At 42.5% G+C, this 16615-nt stretch overlaps 1 protein-coding gene across 1 annotated transcript in view; it reads right to left on the bottom strand.

The window, feature by feature from the left end:
* The window catches only part of gpc5c (glypican 5c), a 93979-nt gene extending 77364 nt beyond the window's left edge, over positions 1–16615 (bottom strand). The window contains exons 1-2 of the mRNA XM_053437998.1: positions 16172–16615; positions 8171–8332 (exon numbers count right to left, since the gene is read on the bottom strand). Coding sequence (XP_053293973.1) covers positions 8171–8332; positions 16172–16349 — 340 coding nt within the window. The 5' untranslated portion in view covers positions 16350–16615. The remainder of the gene's footprint in view (positions 1–8170; positions 8333–16171) is intronic.

Raw genomic sequence — 16615 nt, 5'->3', positions numbered from 1 at the left:
GTTTATTGGTACATAAATCACGTGTTACTTTTGATATGGTGCAGTCCTGGTGTGTGTCATACATTCAAAAACATCCATTGGTAACTACACGAAGCTGCGATCCAATGTATGTCAGAGGCACAGGAATGACTTCTGACTCACAAGAAGTGTTCCACCACTAACAGCCAGTGCAGCTCTGGCTGAGCCCAGGCTTATCTGTGTCTGTCTGGCCGCTGATGCAGTTTGTTTCTATGGAGAACAAATACAGAAATTCATTGTCCCAGCTGCTATTGGCCTTTTCGAAAATTGTTATTTAAATTTAATGAGATCCCCTTGTGTCTTTTAAAGCTCGGAGTCTTTTAAATTGTATTTATTGTCCATGTCCATTTATTGTCCAAGTGAGAGTTGTGTGGGGCTGTGCTCTGTGTGGATACTGCTGCTTCTACTAGAAATTGCTCAACAGTTTTATTGAAATACTTCATCCCTAGACCATGGTGATTAATAAAAGCTGATTGCTGCATGCACGTCCAAAAAAAGAACAAGACAGAAATAATTAAGAAAAGTAAATTCCGTGCTAAAGCAAAATCAGCTGCCATTAACTTTATACTCTGCAGACAAAAATATCAACTTCATCTGAATGACTGGAGGCACTTTCTCCAAAACCTGGCTTCACTGATGACAGTGTAGCTTTGTGATAAACAAAACAGCCTTGTCAAACTAGAACCCTATAATATTAAGTAGAACCTGATGATGACAAGGAGACGGCTCAGAGAAAAGGGACTGGACTCCAGATTTTCACTGAAGGAGGAAAGGAAACATTTAAGCTAACAAAAGATTAACACAGAGCAGGCCCTTGAAGGCACTCTCAGGTGTGAAAGGAATCCAGGATGAAAGGGAGCTCTGATGAAGAATTTTCCACTTTTCCTAGCAAGTGTGGCCCCTGGTTTCATTTTTCAGCTTCAGCATAGAGAGGGCCAGTTGTATATTGCTTCAATTATGGGTCAAAAAGGCTCTTTGATGAGGCCTAAGCCTTGAAGCTTATGCCATTAAAAACCACACAAAAAAACGTTAGTCTGTTGAGTGGTGTGAGTTAAATCAAATGAAAACACTAGGTAATTGAAATAAATGTATACAAACATTTGTGAAGGACATATTCCAACATAATATTTTGATTTGTAATGTAACTTGTAACTTTGGTGCTATTGTGTTGTTTGAATTCATTATCTGCTTTCTATCTATATTTTATGTAGTTTCTCTGGGTCAGTGATTGACTCTGCCCTATGTGGAGGTTATGGTGTTTATCTAGTGAGCGGGCCACACGGCTTTATAGCACTGCTACACAAGCCAGTAGACAGTCAGATTTCCCTTTAGCCTCAGCGTTCCCTCAGGTCCGGCTTTTAACTCTGTTGCAAATCAAAGCCGAAACATCTGATGACGTGAAAGGCGAAACTGAAGATTATTAGTTTCATTATAACAACCAGTCTGACAGAGCTGAGACATGATGGTAACACAACTTTTCCTGGTCTACCTGTCCTCTCTCTCCTCCCCTCCCCTTCTCTCCCTCTATTCTCTCCCCTTTTTTACTATACACCTCTCCTCTCCACCTCCCCATATTCTACGCTCACCCCAACCGGTGGAGGCAGATGGCCGCCTGCCCACACTGTGTCTGGTTCTTCAAGAGGTTTCTTCCAGTTAATGTCAATTATTCGAAGGTAATAAGGTAATATGTTATGATTTGGCTCTTAAAGTTGTGTTAAAGAACTTTTTTTGCTATTTATTTTTTGAAGCACTGTATAAACTTGTGTTTAGATAAGTGCTGTGGAACTAAAGTTATTATAATTGTTACTACTGAAACTGATTGAGGTATTCAAAATTTGCCAGTGGTGGTGCAGCAGATCCATGCACACCCTCTAATCAGTTTGGCAGACAATACAGCAAATAGAGTCACGGACCAAAATAACAGGACAAGGCTGCGTTGGGTCGGATCGACATTCTGCACAACCGTTTATTTCCTTCATTGGACCTCCTCCTCTGGAATACAACGGATTGAAAGACTGGAGGATTAGTGAATGAAGTCTTCCGCGGGGACTCCTTAATGGTGTGCGAGGAGCTGCAGAGGAGAGAAGGAGAGCACCGTCCAACACAGGGCGTAATGAAAGGAAAGTGAGTTGACATGAATGGAGGAGGGACAAAGTGAGCTGGTAGCGAGAGGTGGGAGGAACACAGCCAATTCTGAGCGACTTTGAGCTGAGGCAACAGTGTGAGTCACAACAGGGAGACGTGTACATCAGACGTGCTTCCACTTATGCATTAAAAGCACATATTAGGCACACACCCTGATCTCCCACAGGCATCAAGTGGACGCAGCGCTCTTTCACAGGCATTGCAAGTCTATTTGTAATGTCCTACTCCTTTCCCTCGCATGCTATGTCTCACCCATTTTTTTTTCTTTCTCCCTGAATGACCTTGTTTTGGCCAAAATCGTTATATGTCCCCTCCTTAAAATGAATAAAAGCTTGGGAAGTTGTAGGTTGTTGGACATTTTCTGAAAAGAATTTTGACTGACAGCTGCTATATAATCACGTGTCCACACAGATATTTATCTCACTCTCTCGCACACACACACCCACACATTTTATGGCTTTGGGATCAGCCTGCAAAGGACCGGTGCAGCGGAATCAGACAGTACACAGGAAGAGGCCAGGCTGGACCAATCAGCAGCGTTTGAGTGCAAATCCCATCAGCCACCCAGACAGATTGTGTTCCAGAAAAGCTAAATTCTCTTGGACAGAGAGCAAGCCCCCGGAGATGCGACTTTGTCTGATTACCAAGAAACTTCCTGGACATCAGGCTTATTGTCATCACACGAGACGGATGAAGCTTAGTCTCCACCAGGAGTGTTTGTTGAGGCTACAGCTGAAAGGCAAAGTCAGGCAAAGTCAGACACAGTATTTGTAAAGTTGTGTCAAAACATTATTCTATGTTAGAGAAAATTGTGTTGGAGAGGAATTAACAAAAGTATTTATCTCAGATGATTTAATGCATCAAATTATGGATGCGGAGCCATGGCACGGCTTTAATCTACACAGAGCTTGTATTTGTGTAGGCACTAGATGTGATGCTGGGAATCATGGATGGTTGGTGAGGAGGACTGGGGCTGTTGGGGAGCAGAATAACAATGACAAAGACTAACAAAAGGAGATTTTTGGGGTGAAGAAAATAGTAGGGGAGAATTTCTGCGGCGAGCACATTTGGCAGCGGAGTTATCTTTGGGACATGAGGGTTCCCTGTAGAGCACATGCCAGCAAGCTGTTGGCATACTGCCTTCCGAGACCCAGCATGCTCTTGTTAAGCAACCGCTGCTGACAAAGCATGGACCACAGACCGAGAGAGACACCCAGGAAGAGAGAGGATGAACGGTGAGCCGCAGGGAGGTGTGATTCCACTGGGTAGAAACCTGTTGAATCTCTGCATGGCTGCATAGACCTGACAGAACTGCATTGAAACACACCTGTGCACACTTTCACTGAAATTCATCTCCACTTCTGTCCCCGCAGTTTCTAGGCCCGACTCCCTGCTCCTCTGACTTCTCACACTTCTCACACATCCATGCGGAGGTGAGAGGTGCAGATGAAAAGCAGAAGTAATTAGACAAGCTTGGAGTGTGACTTTATGGTTGCGAGAGGCTTTGAGCTTTTCCCCTCACTCCTCCCCTCGTTCCCTTTGTTCTCTCCTTGTTTTCCCCAGTGAGCCTGAGCGCTGCAAACTCTGAGGGAAAAGCATCCTGCCCACATGTGTCATGTCTACTCAGGAGAGTAGAAAGGCGTATCGTTAAAATACAGCCATGCTTAAGAGACACACACACACACACACTTTCTCTCACGATGTATTTGCTCGACTATTAGGTAGATAAACACGTTTCTCCTCCGCCCTGGATGATTAAATGGGACGTGTAGGGATGGATTCCGGATATCCTCCCTAATTTAAGCATGAGCTCATGGTGCAGAGCAATGTCATCCTGTGTCCAAGCATCAGCCTCTAGAGCAATAACACTGTCGGTCAAAACATCTGCAGAGGAAAATACATGCAGACATGAAGTGAGAGGGAAAAAAATGATGTGAGAAAGCAAAGGCAAAGAAGATCACAGGCTAAATGAGTAAGACAACTTCCCAGACAAATGTCGAGAGATCGCATTATAGATAGAGGGGCCTGTCTGATGGAGGAGCGAAGATAGGACCTCAGCCATGATTCATCAGTGCAATCACTTTCTCACACATGCCGAGAAATGCTTACACAAATTGGAGACATAGACACGTACTAATCGTCACTATTTAATAAATGTACTGTTGCTTTTATGTCGACTTTTCTGTGACCCACCCAAGATGATCCTGAGAGTCAAAATGAAGAAGGCAAGGCATTTTCAATTTGATGTGTCTTCTGAACAGCAAGGCTTTAGGCTGGATATCATTGTGAGTCTCTGCCTTGAGGGGAAATTTAAAAACACTGGAGGGTTGGGGCACGAACAACAACAGGCATGATCTGGGAGGCTGCAAATTCCCAAGGGTCAGAAAGAGAAAATCGGTTGTACCTGCAAGAGCCAAGGGAGACAGGGAGTCACAGGGGACGATGCACCATCAAGGTACATAGTCTGTGAGGCCTATTTCTTGGTCTTGCTTAACCAAAGCACTTCTCTGATCCCTCTCTTTCTGCAGCCTGACATTAACAGCAAACACCCTCAAGTAGCCCTTCGCCACAGGCTGTAGTAATGTCTCTTGCATATGCTCATGAACTTGCCGTCTCTCAGGACAGGGGGGGGCTCTAGAGAGTTCTTACATGATGAGACAAGGACCAGCTCATTATATCACCTCAGCGAGTGAAAGCACAGCCCCTGCCTCGGCCTCTTTCTCTATCTTTCGCACTTTCTCTCTTGTGTGATCCTCGAAGGACACCATTACATTTAAATGCAAGGCACTTTCACATGATAGAGTGCCATCCAGGGCAGGAGAATACATTCCCCTGAAAAGCATTCGTCAACTCTTGTGAGGACAACTTGAGCCTCGAGGTGGTCACGGTGACTTACAAGGGTGATAAATACTGTGCATGCTCACATGTCTTTGGTACACATATACAACCATCAAGATGTACATGTACTAAACACTCAAATGCCAGCATTACAGACACATGAACACACACACATACACACACACACGCATACACACACACACACACACACACACACACACACACACACTTACAACCAACCCACACAAACACAGATGTCACAGCCTTTAGCCGTGGCCCACGTCCCGTCATATCAGTGACACTGGTAATCAAAAGTGTCAGCATTTTCTTGACATCTGCTTCCCAGTAGTGTGACCATATACCCAGATAATTTCCCCCTTGCTCATCATCTCCACCTGTCTGCCACACAAACACACACACGCACACACACACACATTGGATCGCCTGTGCAACAATTTGCCGACTAAGCGATGGCTGCATAGTGGGACGAATAAAGCTTGGTGTAACTGATTTTAGTGCTTACTCTAACTTGATGATTCTAACTTTTAACATAGTAAATAGGGCAAAAAAAGCACATAAACGCATACTAGTGGCCAATTGATCTATTAACCTCTCTCAGCCAATAAGGAATCCTCAGAAAGGTGGCCATCCAGTCAGATTGCACCAGATCTGATTGGCTATAGCAGTCTGACTTGATGGCAGCTCTAAGCTGGCCAAACTTAGCTTGGTCCAGCTTAGACTGGGATCTTTTGTTGACACCTACCGACTATTATTCTCCAACACTCATTACCTACCAACAATGGCATGGATTAGGAGAGTCTGTGTCTGTGTGTTGGTGGTGAGAGAAGGGACCAGTGGGGTTGGCCTGGATGTATCTGAGAGTATATTTGGGAAAGGTTGAATGGTAGAAGAGGATGTACTGAGCAGGAAGGAGGTTGTTACACAAAACAAGGAATCTTCCTGCAGGATTTAGAGTGTGACAGAAAAAGATTTTTGGAGAATCTCAAAGGCTAATCGGTTCAGTTTTCCTAGAAAGCTTTGTTATTTCGGTATAAAGTTGAACCTTTTAATTTATAGTCATTGTGTCAGACACTTGGCAAAAAAAAACCTGCATTCATAAATGCAGACTGTGTATATGGGGTCCTACTCATGACAACTCCCACTCATGACAAAGCACATCAAGGCCTTAAGGGTTGTCAAAACAGAGGAAAGCCAAAGAAAACAAACACAGGCAGCATAAAGTTCTGGGGATGTGCTTCTGGCTAAACCTTTGCAATAAGCACAGTGATTTTGAGTTACAACAATAAAAGCCACATAGCATAAAGGAAACCCACACACACACAATCCTGTAAAATTTGCCATACGGCCACACAATGAAGGAATAATCCAACAAAAAATGCAGATTAACAGGACAAGACAAGTTCCTTGGTGGTGAACTGCATGTGGTGCAATTAGATGGATATAATATAAACCATAAGGGGCAGGAGAAGAGAGCTACCTACAAACAATTCCCCAACATCCAGTGTGTGAATAACAGTACCAATAGTATCAGCCAAAATCATAATCTCATTACTTCATGTGGTATGAGCCACTTGCTACTTCACATTCCACCCAAGGCACTCAGACAGCACAGAGACTGTCCTTAGATGGCCTTGCAAATTGAGGGCTAATGACATCATCTTTTTTCAGCACCACCATAGCCCAGTTTCTATTGTTATTCCATTGTTATTTTCCATCTTGAACTTTTCTAGATATGTGGAACACCTGATCTTCATTCTCCAGACACGCTCAGACATGAGGTCAGGAGGGAAAGATCCTAATAATGATGCAAAGGACGAATACCAGAAGCACTGTTCAAACACAGATACTTATATTCACGTAACCCGCTTGTGAAACAGCTGCAAGAGGGACTTCTCTCCCTAACTATGTCTCCATAGTTTTGAAGGAGCTGAAATGTCATTTCTATTTTACCACAAGGAACATTTTGTGACATTTATATATCCTGTTATTATACCATTTACAAGTTAACTATGACTTTATTAATTTACAAGACAAGAAGTTCTGAAGTCACTTAATTTTCCTTTTTTTTTATCACACCACGTTTTCACATATGATGAGACTTTTTCACATTGGGCTGCCAGTCCAGTATTGAGCTTGCATCCATCATAACATAAAACTTGGCCGACATAGCATCCAAGCTGCCTGTTGTCTTGTAGAGCTAATTGCAGTGTACTAGTATTCCTGTGACACTAAAACCATCCAAAGCATGTTTCCAACCTTGTGGGATTTTGTTGGAGGTTCGCGGAAGGAAAAACATGGTCTGTTTCGGAAATATTTTAATTTGAAAGACACTGCAATTACAATAGGAAGAGAGAGGACAAGCTTGGGCGACTATTCAATTGCTTGATTCGGTTGGGCGTAGCACTTCTTTGGCAGGCGAGACCTTACCGAAACGAGCTTCATATGTACAGAGGAGCGTTGTTTTTTCCGGAACGCAGACATCCGAACTTACCAGACTATTGCTATTAAAAAAAGAAGTATATCCCAAATAAATACCAAACCTTGCACCGATTGTTTGACCCTGCAGGAAAACTGTATATTTTTTCAATGGTTCCAATAATTGCTCTGCTGTCTTGAGAACAGGATCAGATAATGACAAAGCAGACCATCTTTCACCAAACACCAGCGGCTGAAAACGGCCTCTATGCCCTCTTTTCCTGTCTACCCTCAGCAATCCCTCTCCACAGTTCTGCTACTGCCAAACCCACAGAAGAAGGGAGGGGGAGTAAATGCATGCCCATTTTGTGAGTTGCACACTTGTCTGCCCACCAGCTACCGTGACCCTAGAGAACTAAAACCTTTTTGACCAAAATACTGGACAAATAAATATGCCTTGCAAGCTAGAAAATAAACACTACGTTTTTGTTTGTTTTTTGTTTTTACTGCTACTGAAGTACAGGGTATGAGTTCAGTTTCAAGTTAGCAAGGAGCTGGGTCAAGTCAGGATCCTGTGGTGTCATTCCCATGCAGTGGTAGATACTGTAAACCCCAGATAACTAAGAGACAAACCATGGAATCCCAACATCCATTTCCGCTCCATCAATAACCACCCAGTAGTTGAGGCCAGGCCCTTCCAACCCCAGCTTGGCCCCTTTGTGCTGGCTCTTACCCTGGAAGGCATCTGAGTGGCCGGAGATGAGATGTTCAAGCTCATAGCTGTAGGAGTGAATGTTGTGAAGGGTTTCCCGTTTTACAGCAAACTGGTAGCTCTCCTCCATTTTCCGGGTGCAGCACGATGGACCCTGGTGCTTGCAAATCAACAGATCCACATCTAGAAAAGCAGACAGAGACACATATTTAGTCAATTAAATTACATATATTTAATAGTTGCCAACAGTCTTTTTTTTTAAGTCATTGGTAATACATAAAACATATCACATGCAGGAAATAGAAGTGAAATACATATTATATAAATATATTCAAACAAAAATATATGTGTGTGTGTGTGTGTTTATATCAACATAAAGACAGGCAGGCCATAACTCAATTGGGAGACACAAGAGGAACCATGGGAGGGTGAGAAAGTAGACCAAGAATTCATCCATGTTTCCTCCTATAAATACTGTCTGTGCTACTGTATATATATATATATATAAATATCTTCTTGCTCAGACAATTGTACACATGTCGTCAAAACATATATTTCTACATGCATTTAGAATCCGTGTTGCCTGAAAAAACACAATAACATCCATACACTTACTTTGAAACGTGAAAATTAAAAACTTGTTTGTCTTAACACATGCATTTTCACCCACACACACCCGCAGCAATTTGTGTGAAATCATCTCCTCTCATTAGCAATACCACACCGGGCTCATAACAACCACATGAAGGCAGTGACCTAACTGCAAATACTATGATCCAAAGAACATCTCAATCAGGCACAATTACATCAGCTGAATCAGAGTCCAGCCGGTCCTGCCCGCCTCCCACCATCACCGCATATAGAAACACTGTCACGACATCACAGAGACTGGTCGCAATTAGCGTGAGCTATTAAAACTGTCCTTTCCACATATTTCCTTGCACAAATTGACATGTGCAGGGGCATTTCCACAATGCAGAGGTCTGATATGATAACTCATTTTACAGGGGGAAGGGCTGAATGGGGTGGTTGGAGGCAGGTGTTGTAACCAGAGCCTGAAGCACGGCCTTAGGACAGACTGCAAGACCAGTGCCTCACCGTCCAAATCCCTCCATGAAACACAATAGGGTTGCATTCTCAATCCCCCTTTCCCTTTCTGCCTCCTCTCTCCCATTTGCCTGGCATATCCTACTGAGGCCTGGGTGTCTCTTAATTACCCAGCGAGGCTCCATTTGTTCCCATCCCTGAGCCAGAGGAGTGAAGTCATAACTGGCTGTCCTGCCCCTTCCAGCTCATTACCTCTATCTCCGTTAACAGTCCGGTCTATATATCTACAACTTTTCAGCTGAGTCCTATACTAAACTTTTTCTACCATGCAACACTTTAGTTTCGAGTTTTACATTGTTACATTCTAACATACCATTTTTTTGAATTACTGCGATATGGGACTCCCAAATTTATTGCATCAGACAAACCAGGGATATTTTACTGATTTCAACATACATTAACAAGGACACTTAAATCAGGGGCACGTTAGGGACATTATCCAATCTAAGACCGATCAGTAAGGAAAGAAACAAAAATGTGTTTGTGAGTTCTGATTTTATTGTTTTTGTCCAGGTAATCAAGACACCTGAATATTGCCTGCAGTCTCCCTCAACCTTTAGAATTTATCAAGCAATACTGGGCATTCCCACTGCTTTTTAATGGGTAAGTTTAAATATGCAGTTCTGCCTATAACATATACTGGTTGACTGCAATAACTACCCATAAAATCCATTTCTGAGCTACTGTATGTCAAAATAACAAAGCATAATATGACGTCCCAGGTGGGACCTCATCATTGTGGAGATTAAACAGGCTGATTTATTGAATATTTTACCCAAGAAAACAAGTTCAATCTGTTAAGTTTTGATCTTAATATGAAACTCAAGTCGATATTGTAGAGTCATTTCTTACAACCCTTGAACGGGAAAAGTCTCCCTCTTGTAAAATATTGATTGACTTTTGAAAGCCTGATAAACAGTTCTAGTTCGGCTTTAGGGTTGTCCTATCTCCATATTTGGAGACTGTCCTCTCTCCTCTCCTGCCCCTGACCCCGTTCACTTCACTGGCGGGCTCGTTCCCTCCTTTGTGTTTGTGTGTTATCTGTGATATGAAACTAATATCCAGGGACTCACAGTGGAATCCAGCCTAGCTCACCGTCCCTTGCGAGTAGCAGCATGGAGTAAGTGATACTCAGAAATACTTTGGCTGTTAAAGCCACCACAGCAGTCAGGACAGTCTGACTGTGTCACGAACATACCAGGCCACCTTCTCCAATCATTAGAAGCCATGTCACTGCTTGTCTGTCAAACAGCAAAGGAACTGATGAGTCTGTTCTCTGTGTCTTTTATAATAATTTACATCCGGGATATTAAAATCTGTTTCTCAGTGGCTTCTTCCTTAAGGGTCAAATAAAATATGCGTTGAGGACTCATGGAAGCATTCTTCCAAAGATCACTCTGAGTCCTTTAAGTTTAGGACATATAGTCACTATTAATATCTGGCTGCCTTCCCTCGAGTAATGTCTATTGTTCAACTATACCCCCATTGTATACAGCAACCACACCACAATTATAAAAGACATTGACATCTCAATCAACTTTTTTAGTCTGTTTTCTTTAATCAAATGAAAGAATTGGATGTAATGGTAGTTTTAAAAGTCAGTGTAATGTCAACACAAAACAAAATTTCAACAAATTAAACAAATTTGCATCGTTTCTCAACAAAATTTGAGCATCATGGCCATTTTTCTACATGATTCCTTATAAAAAATACTGATACTCTTTTAAGTCACTTGATGACCGTTACTCAAACAATCATATCTGTCAGTTTTGGTAAAATGATTGGATTATTTCTGACTTGACTACAAGGACATCAACGTGTCATTTTTGAATTGTTCATGCAAAGGTTTGACTTTATTTGGGCTTGGTGTCATCAGATTTAACTCTTCTCTTTGCAACTCTTCTATAAACCTTTAAGTGGTGGTGCACTCAGGTCTTTGTATGAACCATTTCTCCAGCCTCGACCGTGTAAGTACCTCACAGCAGCTTGCTGGGTTCCCCCACAGGCGACTTCTTACTTCTTACTGTCATACTTTCTAATTAATTTCCTTCTCTTTAGTTTGGTCTGTCTGTGCTTTGAGCTCTTAGAGATTGTCAGCTATCCTTTCCAGAAGAGGAATTTTCAGAAACCATCACAATGCTTCTTCAATCATGAGATTGTAAGGAAATAAATTGCACTTACAAGTTCAAGGTTCAACCCAGCAAGTTGAGGCTATAATGGACATTTATAGAATATGAGAAAAAAGTGTGTTGGACTGCAGTAAGATATACAGCATTTGCTATGGTCCTTTTGTTTTACAAATTTCAAATTTCTCATGAATTGTAAATGCTATTTTGTCTAGTCTTCTAATTGCACTCTCTCAACTGTGGAATATTTACTCATTACCACAAATTCCAACAGACCAAGAAGATTGAACTCTTATGGTTATTTTGTAATTAGTGCCCCTATGTATGCTAGTCATCCTGCCAGGTTAAAGCTGAACACATTTTGCTCTCAAGAGTAGATGTCAACTCTGAATCCTAATTCGCTTAAATCTTCTCAGGTGACAAATACCTCTGCAGTATTTTCCATATTAAAGCATATTGACTGTGTTTATGACTAGGAGGGTTGCGGTTTCCTGATGCGGCCGTTTTTGCTGTTTTGATATTTTTCTGAGAAACTAAGCAATTAATGCATTTACCCTTCTCCTGCCTCAGGAAGCCAGTTCCTTTGAAGCTCTGAGATCCACTGAACATACAGGATATTTACTCTCTACAGATTTGCTGTGCTTTGGATTGACAACATTGAATGAAAACACAGCTCAAAGGGTCTTTGCTGCGTGCCGGCTTTTTTGGACAACCTTAAAACCTTAACGGAATGTTTAGTTTCCCCAGACCCAGGAGCAGAGTGATCGGCACAGAGTCAAAAGCCAGACCACAAGGCAGGTGCTGGTCAGACAGATCTTAAAGAGAAAAGTGAGAGGCTAGATAGAAGATGCACACCTGTCAAAGCAGCATTATATCAGATGGGTGCTCAACCACAATCTGGCAGAGCAATCATGTTACCATTTAAGATAAAGTATTCCAAACTCCTTCTCAGAGACCACATCTTCTCTCGTGTACTGTTTCTATTCCTAGAGCATTCGATGATTCATCTTTTCTAGATGCTTGAATCATTGGAGGGTGAGAGGATAGACTTGGCAGTCTGCTAAGCCCGTAAAATCGCATCTGCCTCGATCACAGTAGCAAACTAGAAAGGTAAGGTCGCACACAATCAACGTAAAGATAAGATAGACTTGTGGACTAAAATCCAATAAAACCTGTTGTGTGGAGACTCAGAGGGGAATCTCAATCCTCAGTTCGCCCTTACTGTATCATGTTACTTTAATCCATTGTGTCTTTTTTCAAATGGTTCCTTTTTCAAATGGTTCCAGTTTTACAAAACTCACTCCAGAGGTTCACATGTGAATTTTGCATTAGATTGTAGTGGGTGTTTGAGAGATGGCCAGGAAAAGAAATCCCAGATGCTTAAATATTTTGAGTGTGTATGGAGTAGGTGTGTGCACCGTGTGTAAGGTATTTCAGGGACAAAGGCTAAACATCAGGGACTCAAAATAACCATCTTGCCAAGGTTCTTGACGCCACAACTGGTTAAGGATGTGGCGACACATGGTAACACACTCCCTTGGTATTAACACATGACCCTGCCTGTCTTGTATAAAAGATATAAGCAACTTTCTCTATCACTCCTTAATAGCTGTTAATGACTCAGTAAATCAGAGGATGGCAGTAAAGCAATGAGATGAAGAAAAAGGGTTGTGTGTGTGGTAGGTATAATCAGATAAGCTCTGCTCAATCAGATCGTTTTTTAACTGAGCTGTTAAATGGGTTGATCATATCTGAGGACGTTATCCAATAAGCCAACTGTGGAGGTAGCGGGTCTGTAAACACAGCACTGTTAACAGTCTGCTATCTAAACGATCTATCTCCAGGGGGCTATTTCAGCACCCAGTGGTAATCTCAATATCGAGCGTTTGGCTGGGTACCACAGCTCCAAAGTGGTCATAACTCTTCAAAAATAATCACAGGATCAGCAATATCACCTCGCTGATTATCTTGGTTCCCTTGATGCTGGATCTGGCATGGAGATAATGTCGCTCTTTCTAAATTGTGGCACTACTGGAAGCAAACATAAAACCAGTGCAAAGCAAAGTGTTGGGTATTTGATAATCTACTAAAAAGTTATAAAAGCTTAAGTACTTGACATTATAAGTTCCATGCCCCTTAGCTGGAGAGAGGGATCTAAACATGACACTGAGCAATTGCAACATGAGTTCTCCTCAAAAAACACGAGATTAAGAATCTGCTGATAATCATAAGGGAACAACTATTTGAAAACCAGAATTATTTAGAAAGAGATAATGCATAAAATATCTGTAATGTTAAAGTATAAATAGTTAAAATCATTGCCAACTGGCCTCATGAGTTCCCCGCTGCCACACTCCTGGAGGTTAGTGAGGAATCAGGACACCACACATGAATGAAACGCAGCACTGTATCCTAATACAAACATCAAACTCTGAAAAGGGCTGAAGGTTTGCCACTTCAAATTTCGAGACTTGCTTTTGTTGGCAATTGATCTGAGAGCTGAAGCAGAGTAGCATAATTGTGTACACACACACATGTATACACCAAATCTCCCGCTCCGACGCCCACTTCCATTGGTTGCTTTGATGACAAGATTCTGCCTGACCCAAGACAGCCTCTCTAGGACAAGCACAAATAAAAAGCAAAATAAAATAGAGGCCCAAAATGTACTGGTGAATGTTTGATTAGCTGTGAAGGGAAAGCGCAGCAGGGAGGTGGCGGAGGGTAACTGCACAAATATGCACTTCACCAAACCTTTTAAACACACAAATTATGTACGTCAATTAATAGTTCAGAACCAAGGAGCCACAGTCCGCATCTGGATTATGTTCACATAATTTTCCAAAACTGTTATAGGGGGGATGGTATGTATCATGAATGGGAGGTTAAAGGTGGGGAGAGCAAATTCGTTAAAGGAAAAGACTGTCGTGTCTCATCTGCTTCTCTTTGCTCACTGTTAGCCAACATGCTCATTAACAGCTGCGATCACAGACTGAGACACTCATATGTAGCTTCTGCCAACGCATTGCTGACTCGCTTGTCACGCAGGCCTTGCTCCAGACTGCTGACATCCTCATAAGACCAAGGTCCCTCCGTTGTCTTGAAGAGCGGACTCTGAACTACTGCTTGTAATGAACCTGACATCCTCTGTTGCTAGTAGTGACATCCTGCTAAACAAACATATCAAGTGGTTTGGATGCACCTCTAGGTATGTTTCCCACCCAGCCATTGCTCTTCTCCTACCATGCAGACGCAGACTGGTGATACTCAAGCTGCTGCCAACCTGCATATGACACTCGGGATTGTGGTCTGTGGTGGTAAGGACAGTTGTACATTGCATATCTACTAGTATTTAGGTATTCACAAGGAAAATTACTCTTAGACAACCCCAAGATCAAAAGCTTTCTCAATAAATGAAAATTAAAAACCCCACTATTGAAAGATTTTAACGTATGACTAAAAATATAATGATGTACACTAAGTAGCCTTGTTTGTTTAGTTCAAATACACTGTATATGTAAACTGAAATCCACAGAGAAGAAACATGACTATGAGTTAAAACTGAAGTGTCTTGCTTGCAGAAAAACTTTCAAGCAAAGCTAGAATAGTTGAACCAAAGCCTAAAGCCGCTCAAAATGTGTTTTACCTCCAAAACAGATTTGGCACCAGTGTTTATCCTTATAACTTTTCCTCCGAGTGCAAAAAGAAACAACATACCACAAAACCTTCCAGCCATTTGAAGCTGCTTTCAAGCATCATTTTGACAAAAATCTGAGTAAAGACAGGGAAAATCTGGGGAGCCATGACGGTAGATTTGCCAAAAGACTCTGCCCTTCTGTGAGAGTCTCAACGATTGCAAAATGCTGCGGCCCAGAGTACATGTAGGAGGGCTCGCTGCCCCAAGTATCTAGAGACAGAGGGCCAAAAAAAGTTGGTGGTCAAATCAATCTGCAGATTGCAAATCAATCACTCCCCCAAATTCTAGACACGTACTGTAGCCTCTTTATCCACACAGATTAAACCATATGGGAGCCCTGAGTCACACCAGACTTGCTCTCGCTCTAAAACCCTGTCTCAGCGGCTTGTGAATGTGCTGGACCGCTTCACTGCCAAAAGAAATTAGCAAAATAATTGTTTAATCTCTCCAAACAGACCACATATGATAAGCAGCTGGGTGGTATGTGAAGCTGCAAACAGTGGAGAAAATCTACAGGCTCTGATGATTTAAACCCAACAGATCAGATGGGAGATGCACATTGGCTGATTTAAATGTGCAATATTACATACTCATTCATAGAGGCATGTTTTTTTTTGGGGGGGGGGGGGGGGGGGGACAAATAAGAAACATAGTAAGACACACTTCACATACGGTTATTTGATATACATATTTACACATTATAACCACTAACATTCCAATACACAACATCAGATGGATATCGTCAAAACCCTATTGTCTTTTCACAAGAGAAACAAAGTGAAGACAGCAACGTCTGTTGTGTCGCTCTGACGTTCAATTTCTTTCTACAGTCACATGAATGGATATGATTTATCTTCTAGGAGACCACGCACAGTGCGCACATATCCACATGCGCTTTGGGTAAGGAGAACTGAACGCACTGGATATTCATCAAAGTTCAGTCTGATAAAAAGAGGTAGTCATAAAGTTATTTAACACATTACTGGAACGTTTGCAAATGGTCACTGGTGAAAAGACAATAGGTGCAGCAGTTTAAGCGAAGTGTTAAGCCTCTGCGTCTGAAGTGCGCCTCAGCCAAACGCACGGTCTCACCTGTGCCAGGTGTCTCCGGGACGCGGTGCAGCGGCCCGACCTGCCGCAGCTGGAACGCGGTCCGCACTTCATGGCAGCTGTACGCATCCACGTCGATCACGTTCACGGCAAATATGAGCGCAGACAAAATCCAAACGGATCCGCAAGAGTTCACGCGTGGGCACATTCCTCGGGACATTGCCGCATCTCCCACCAGGTAATCCGCGTGGATAGCCTCTACTGTAGCCTGGCTGCGAACTGCGGGACAGTGTGTTGAGTGTAGACGGCACTGGAGCACAATGAAGCGACGGTGAGTTTACGCATCTGCTTTCCGTCTGATTCTCACATTATTGGTTGGGATGAGAGTGTGAACGTCTCACTGGAGGTTTGGGGTCTTCTCTTGGACAAATGAAGGGTGGTGTGGACCCGAGCCAGTCCGTCCCGCGCTCAACACTTTGCAGTGGT

The sequence above is a fragment of the Pleuronectes platessa genome, chromosome 13, assembly GCF_947347685.1.
Source record: "Pleuronectes platessa chromosome 13, fPlePla1.1, whole genome shotgun sequence".
NCBI classification, from domain to species: Eukaryota; Metazoa; Chordata; class Actinopteri; order Pleuronectiformes; family Pleuronectidae; genus Pleuronectes; species Pleuronectes platessa.
The sequence above is the reverse complement of the archived record's forward strand: the minus strand, read 5'-3'. Positions and strand labels throughout refer to the sequence as shown.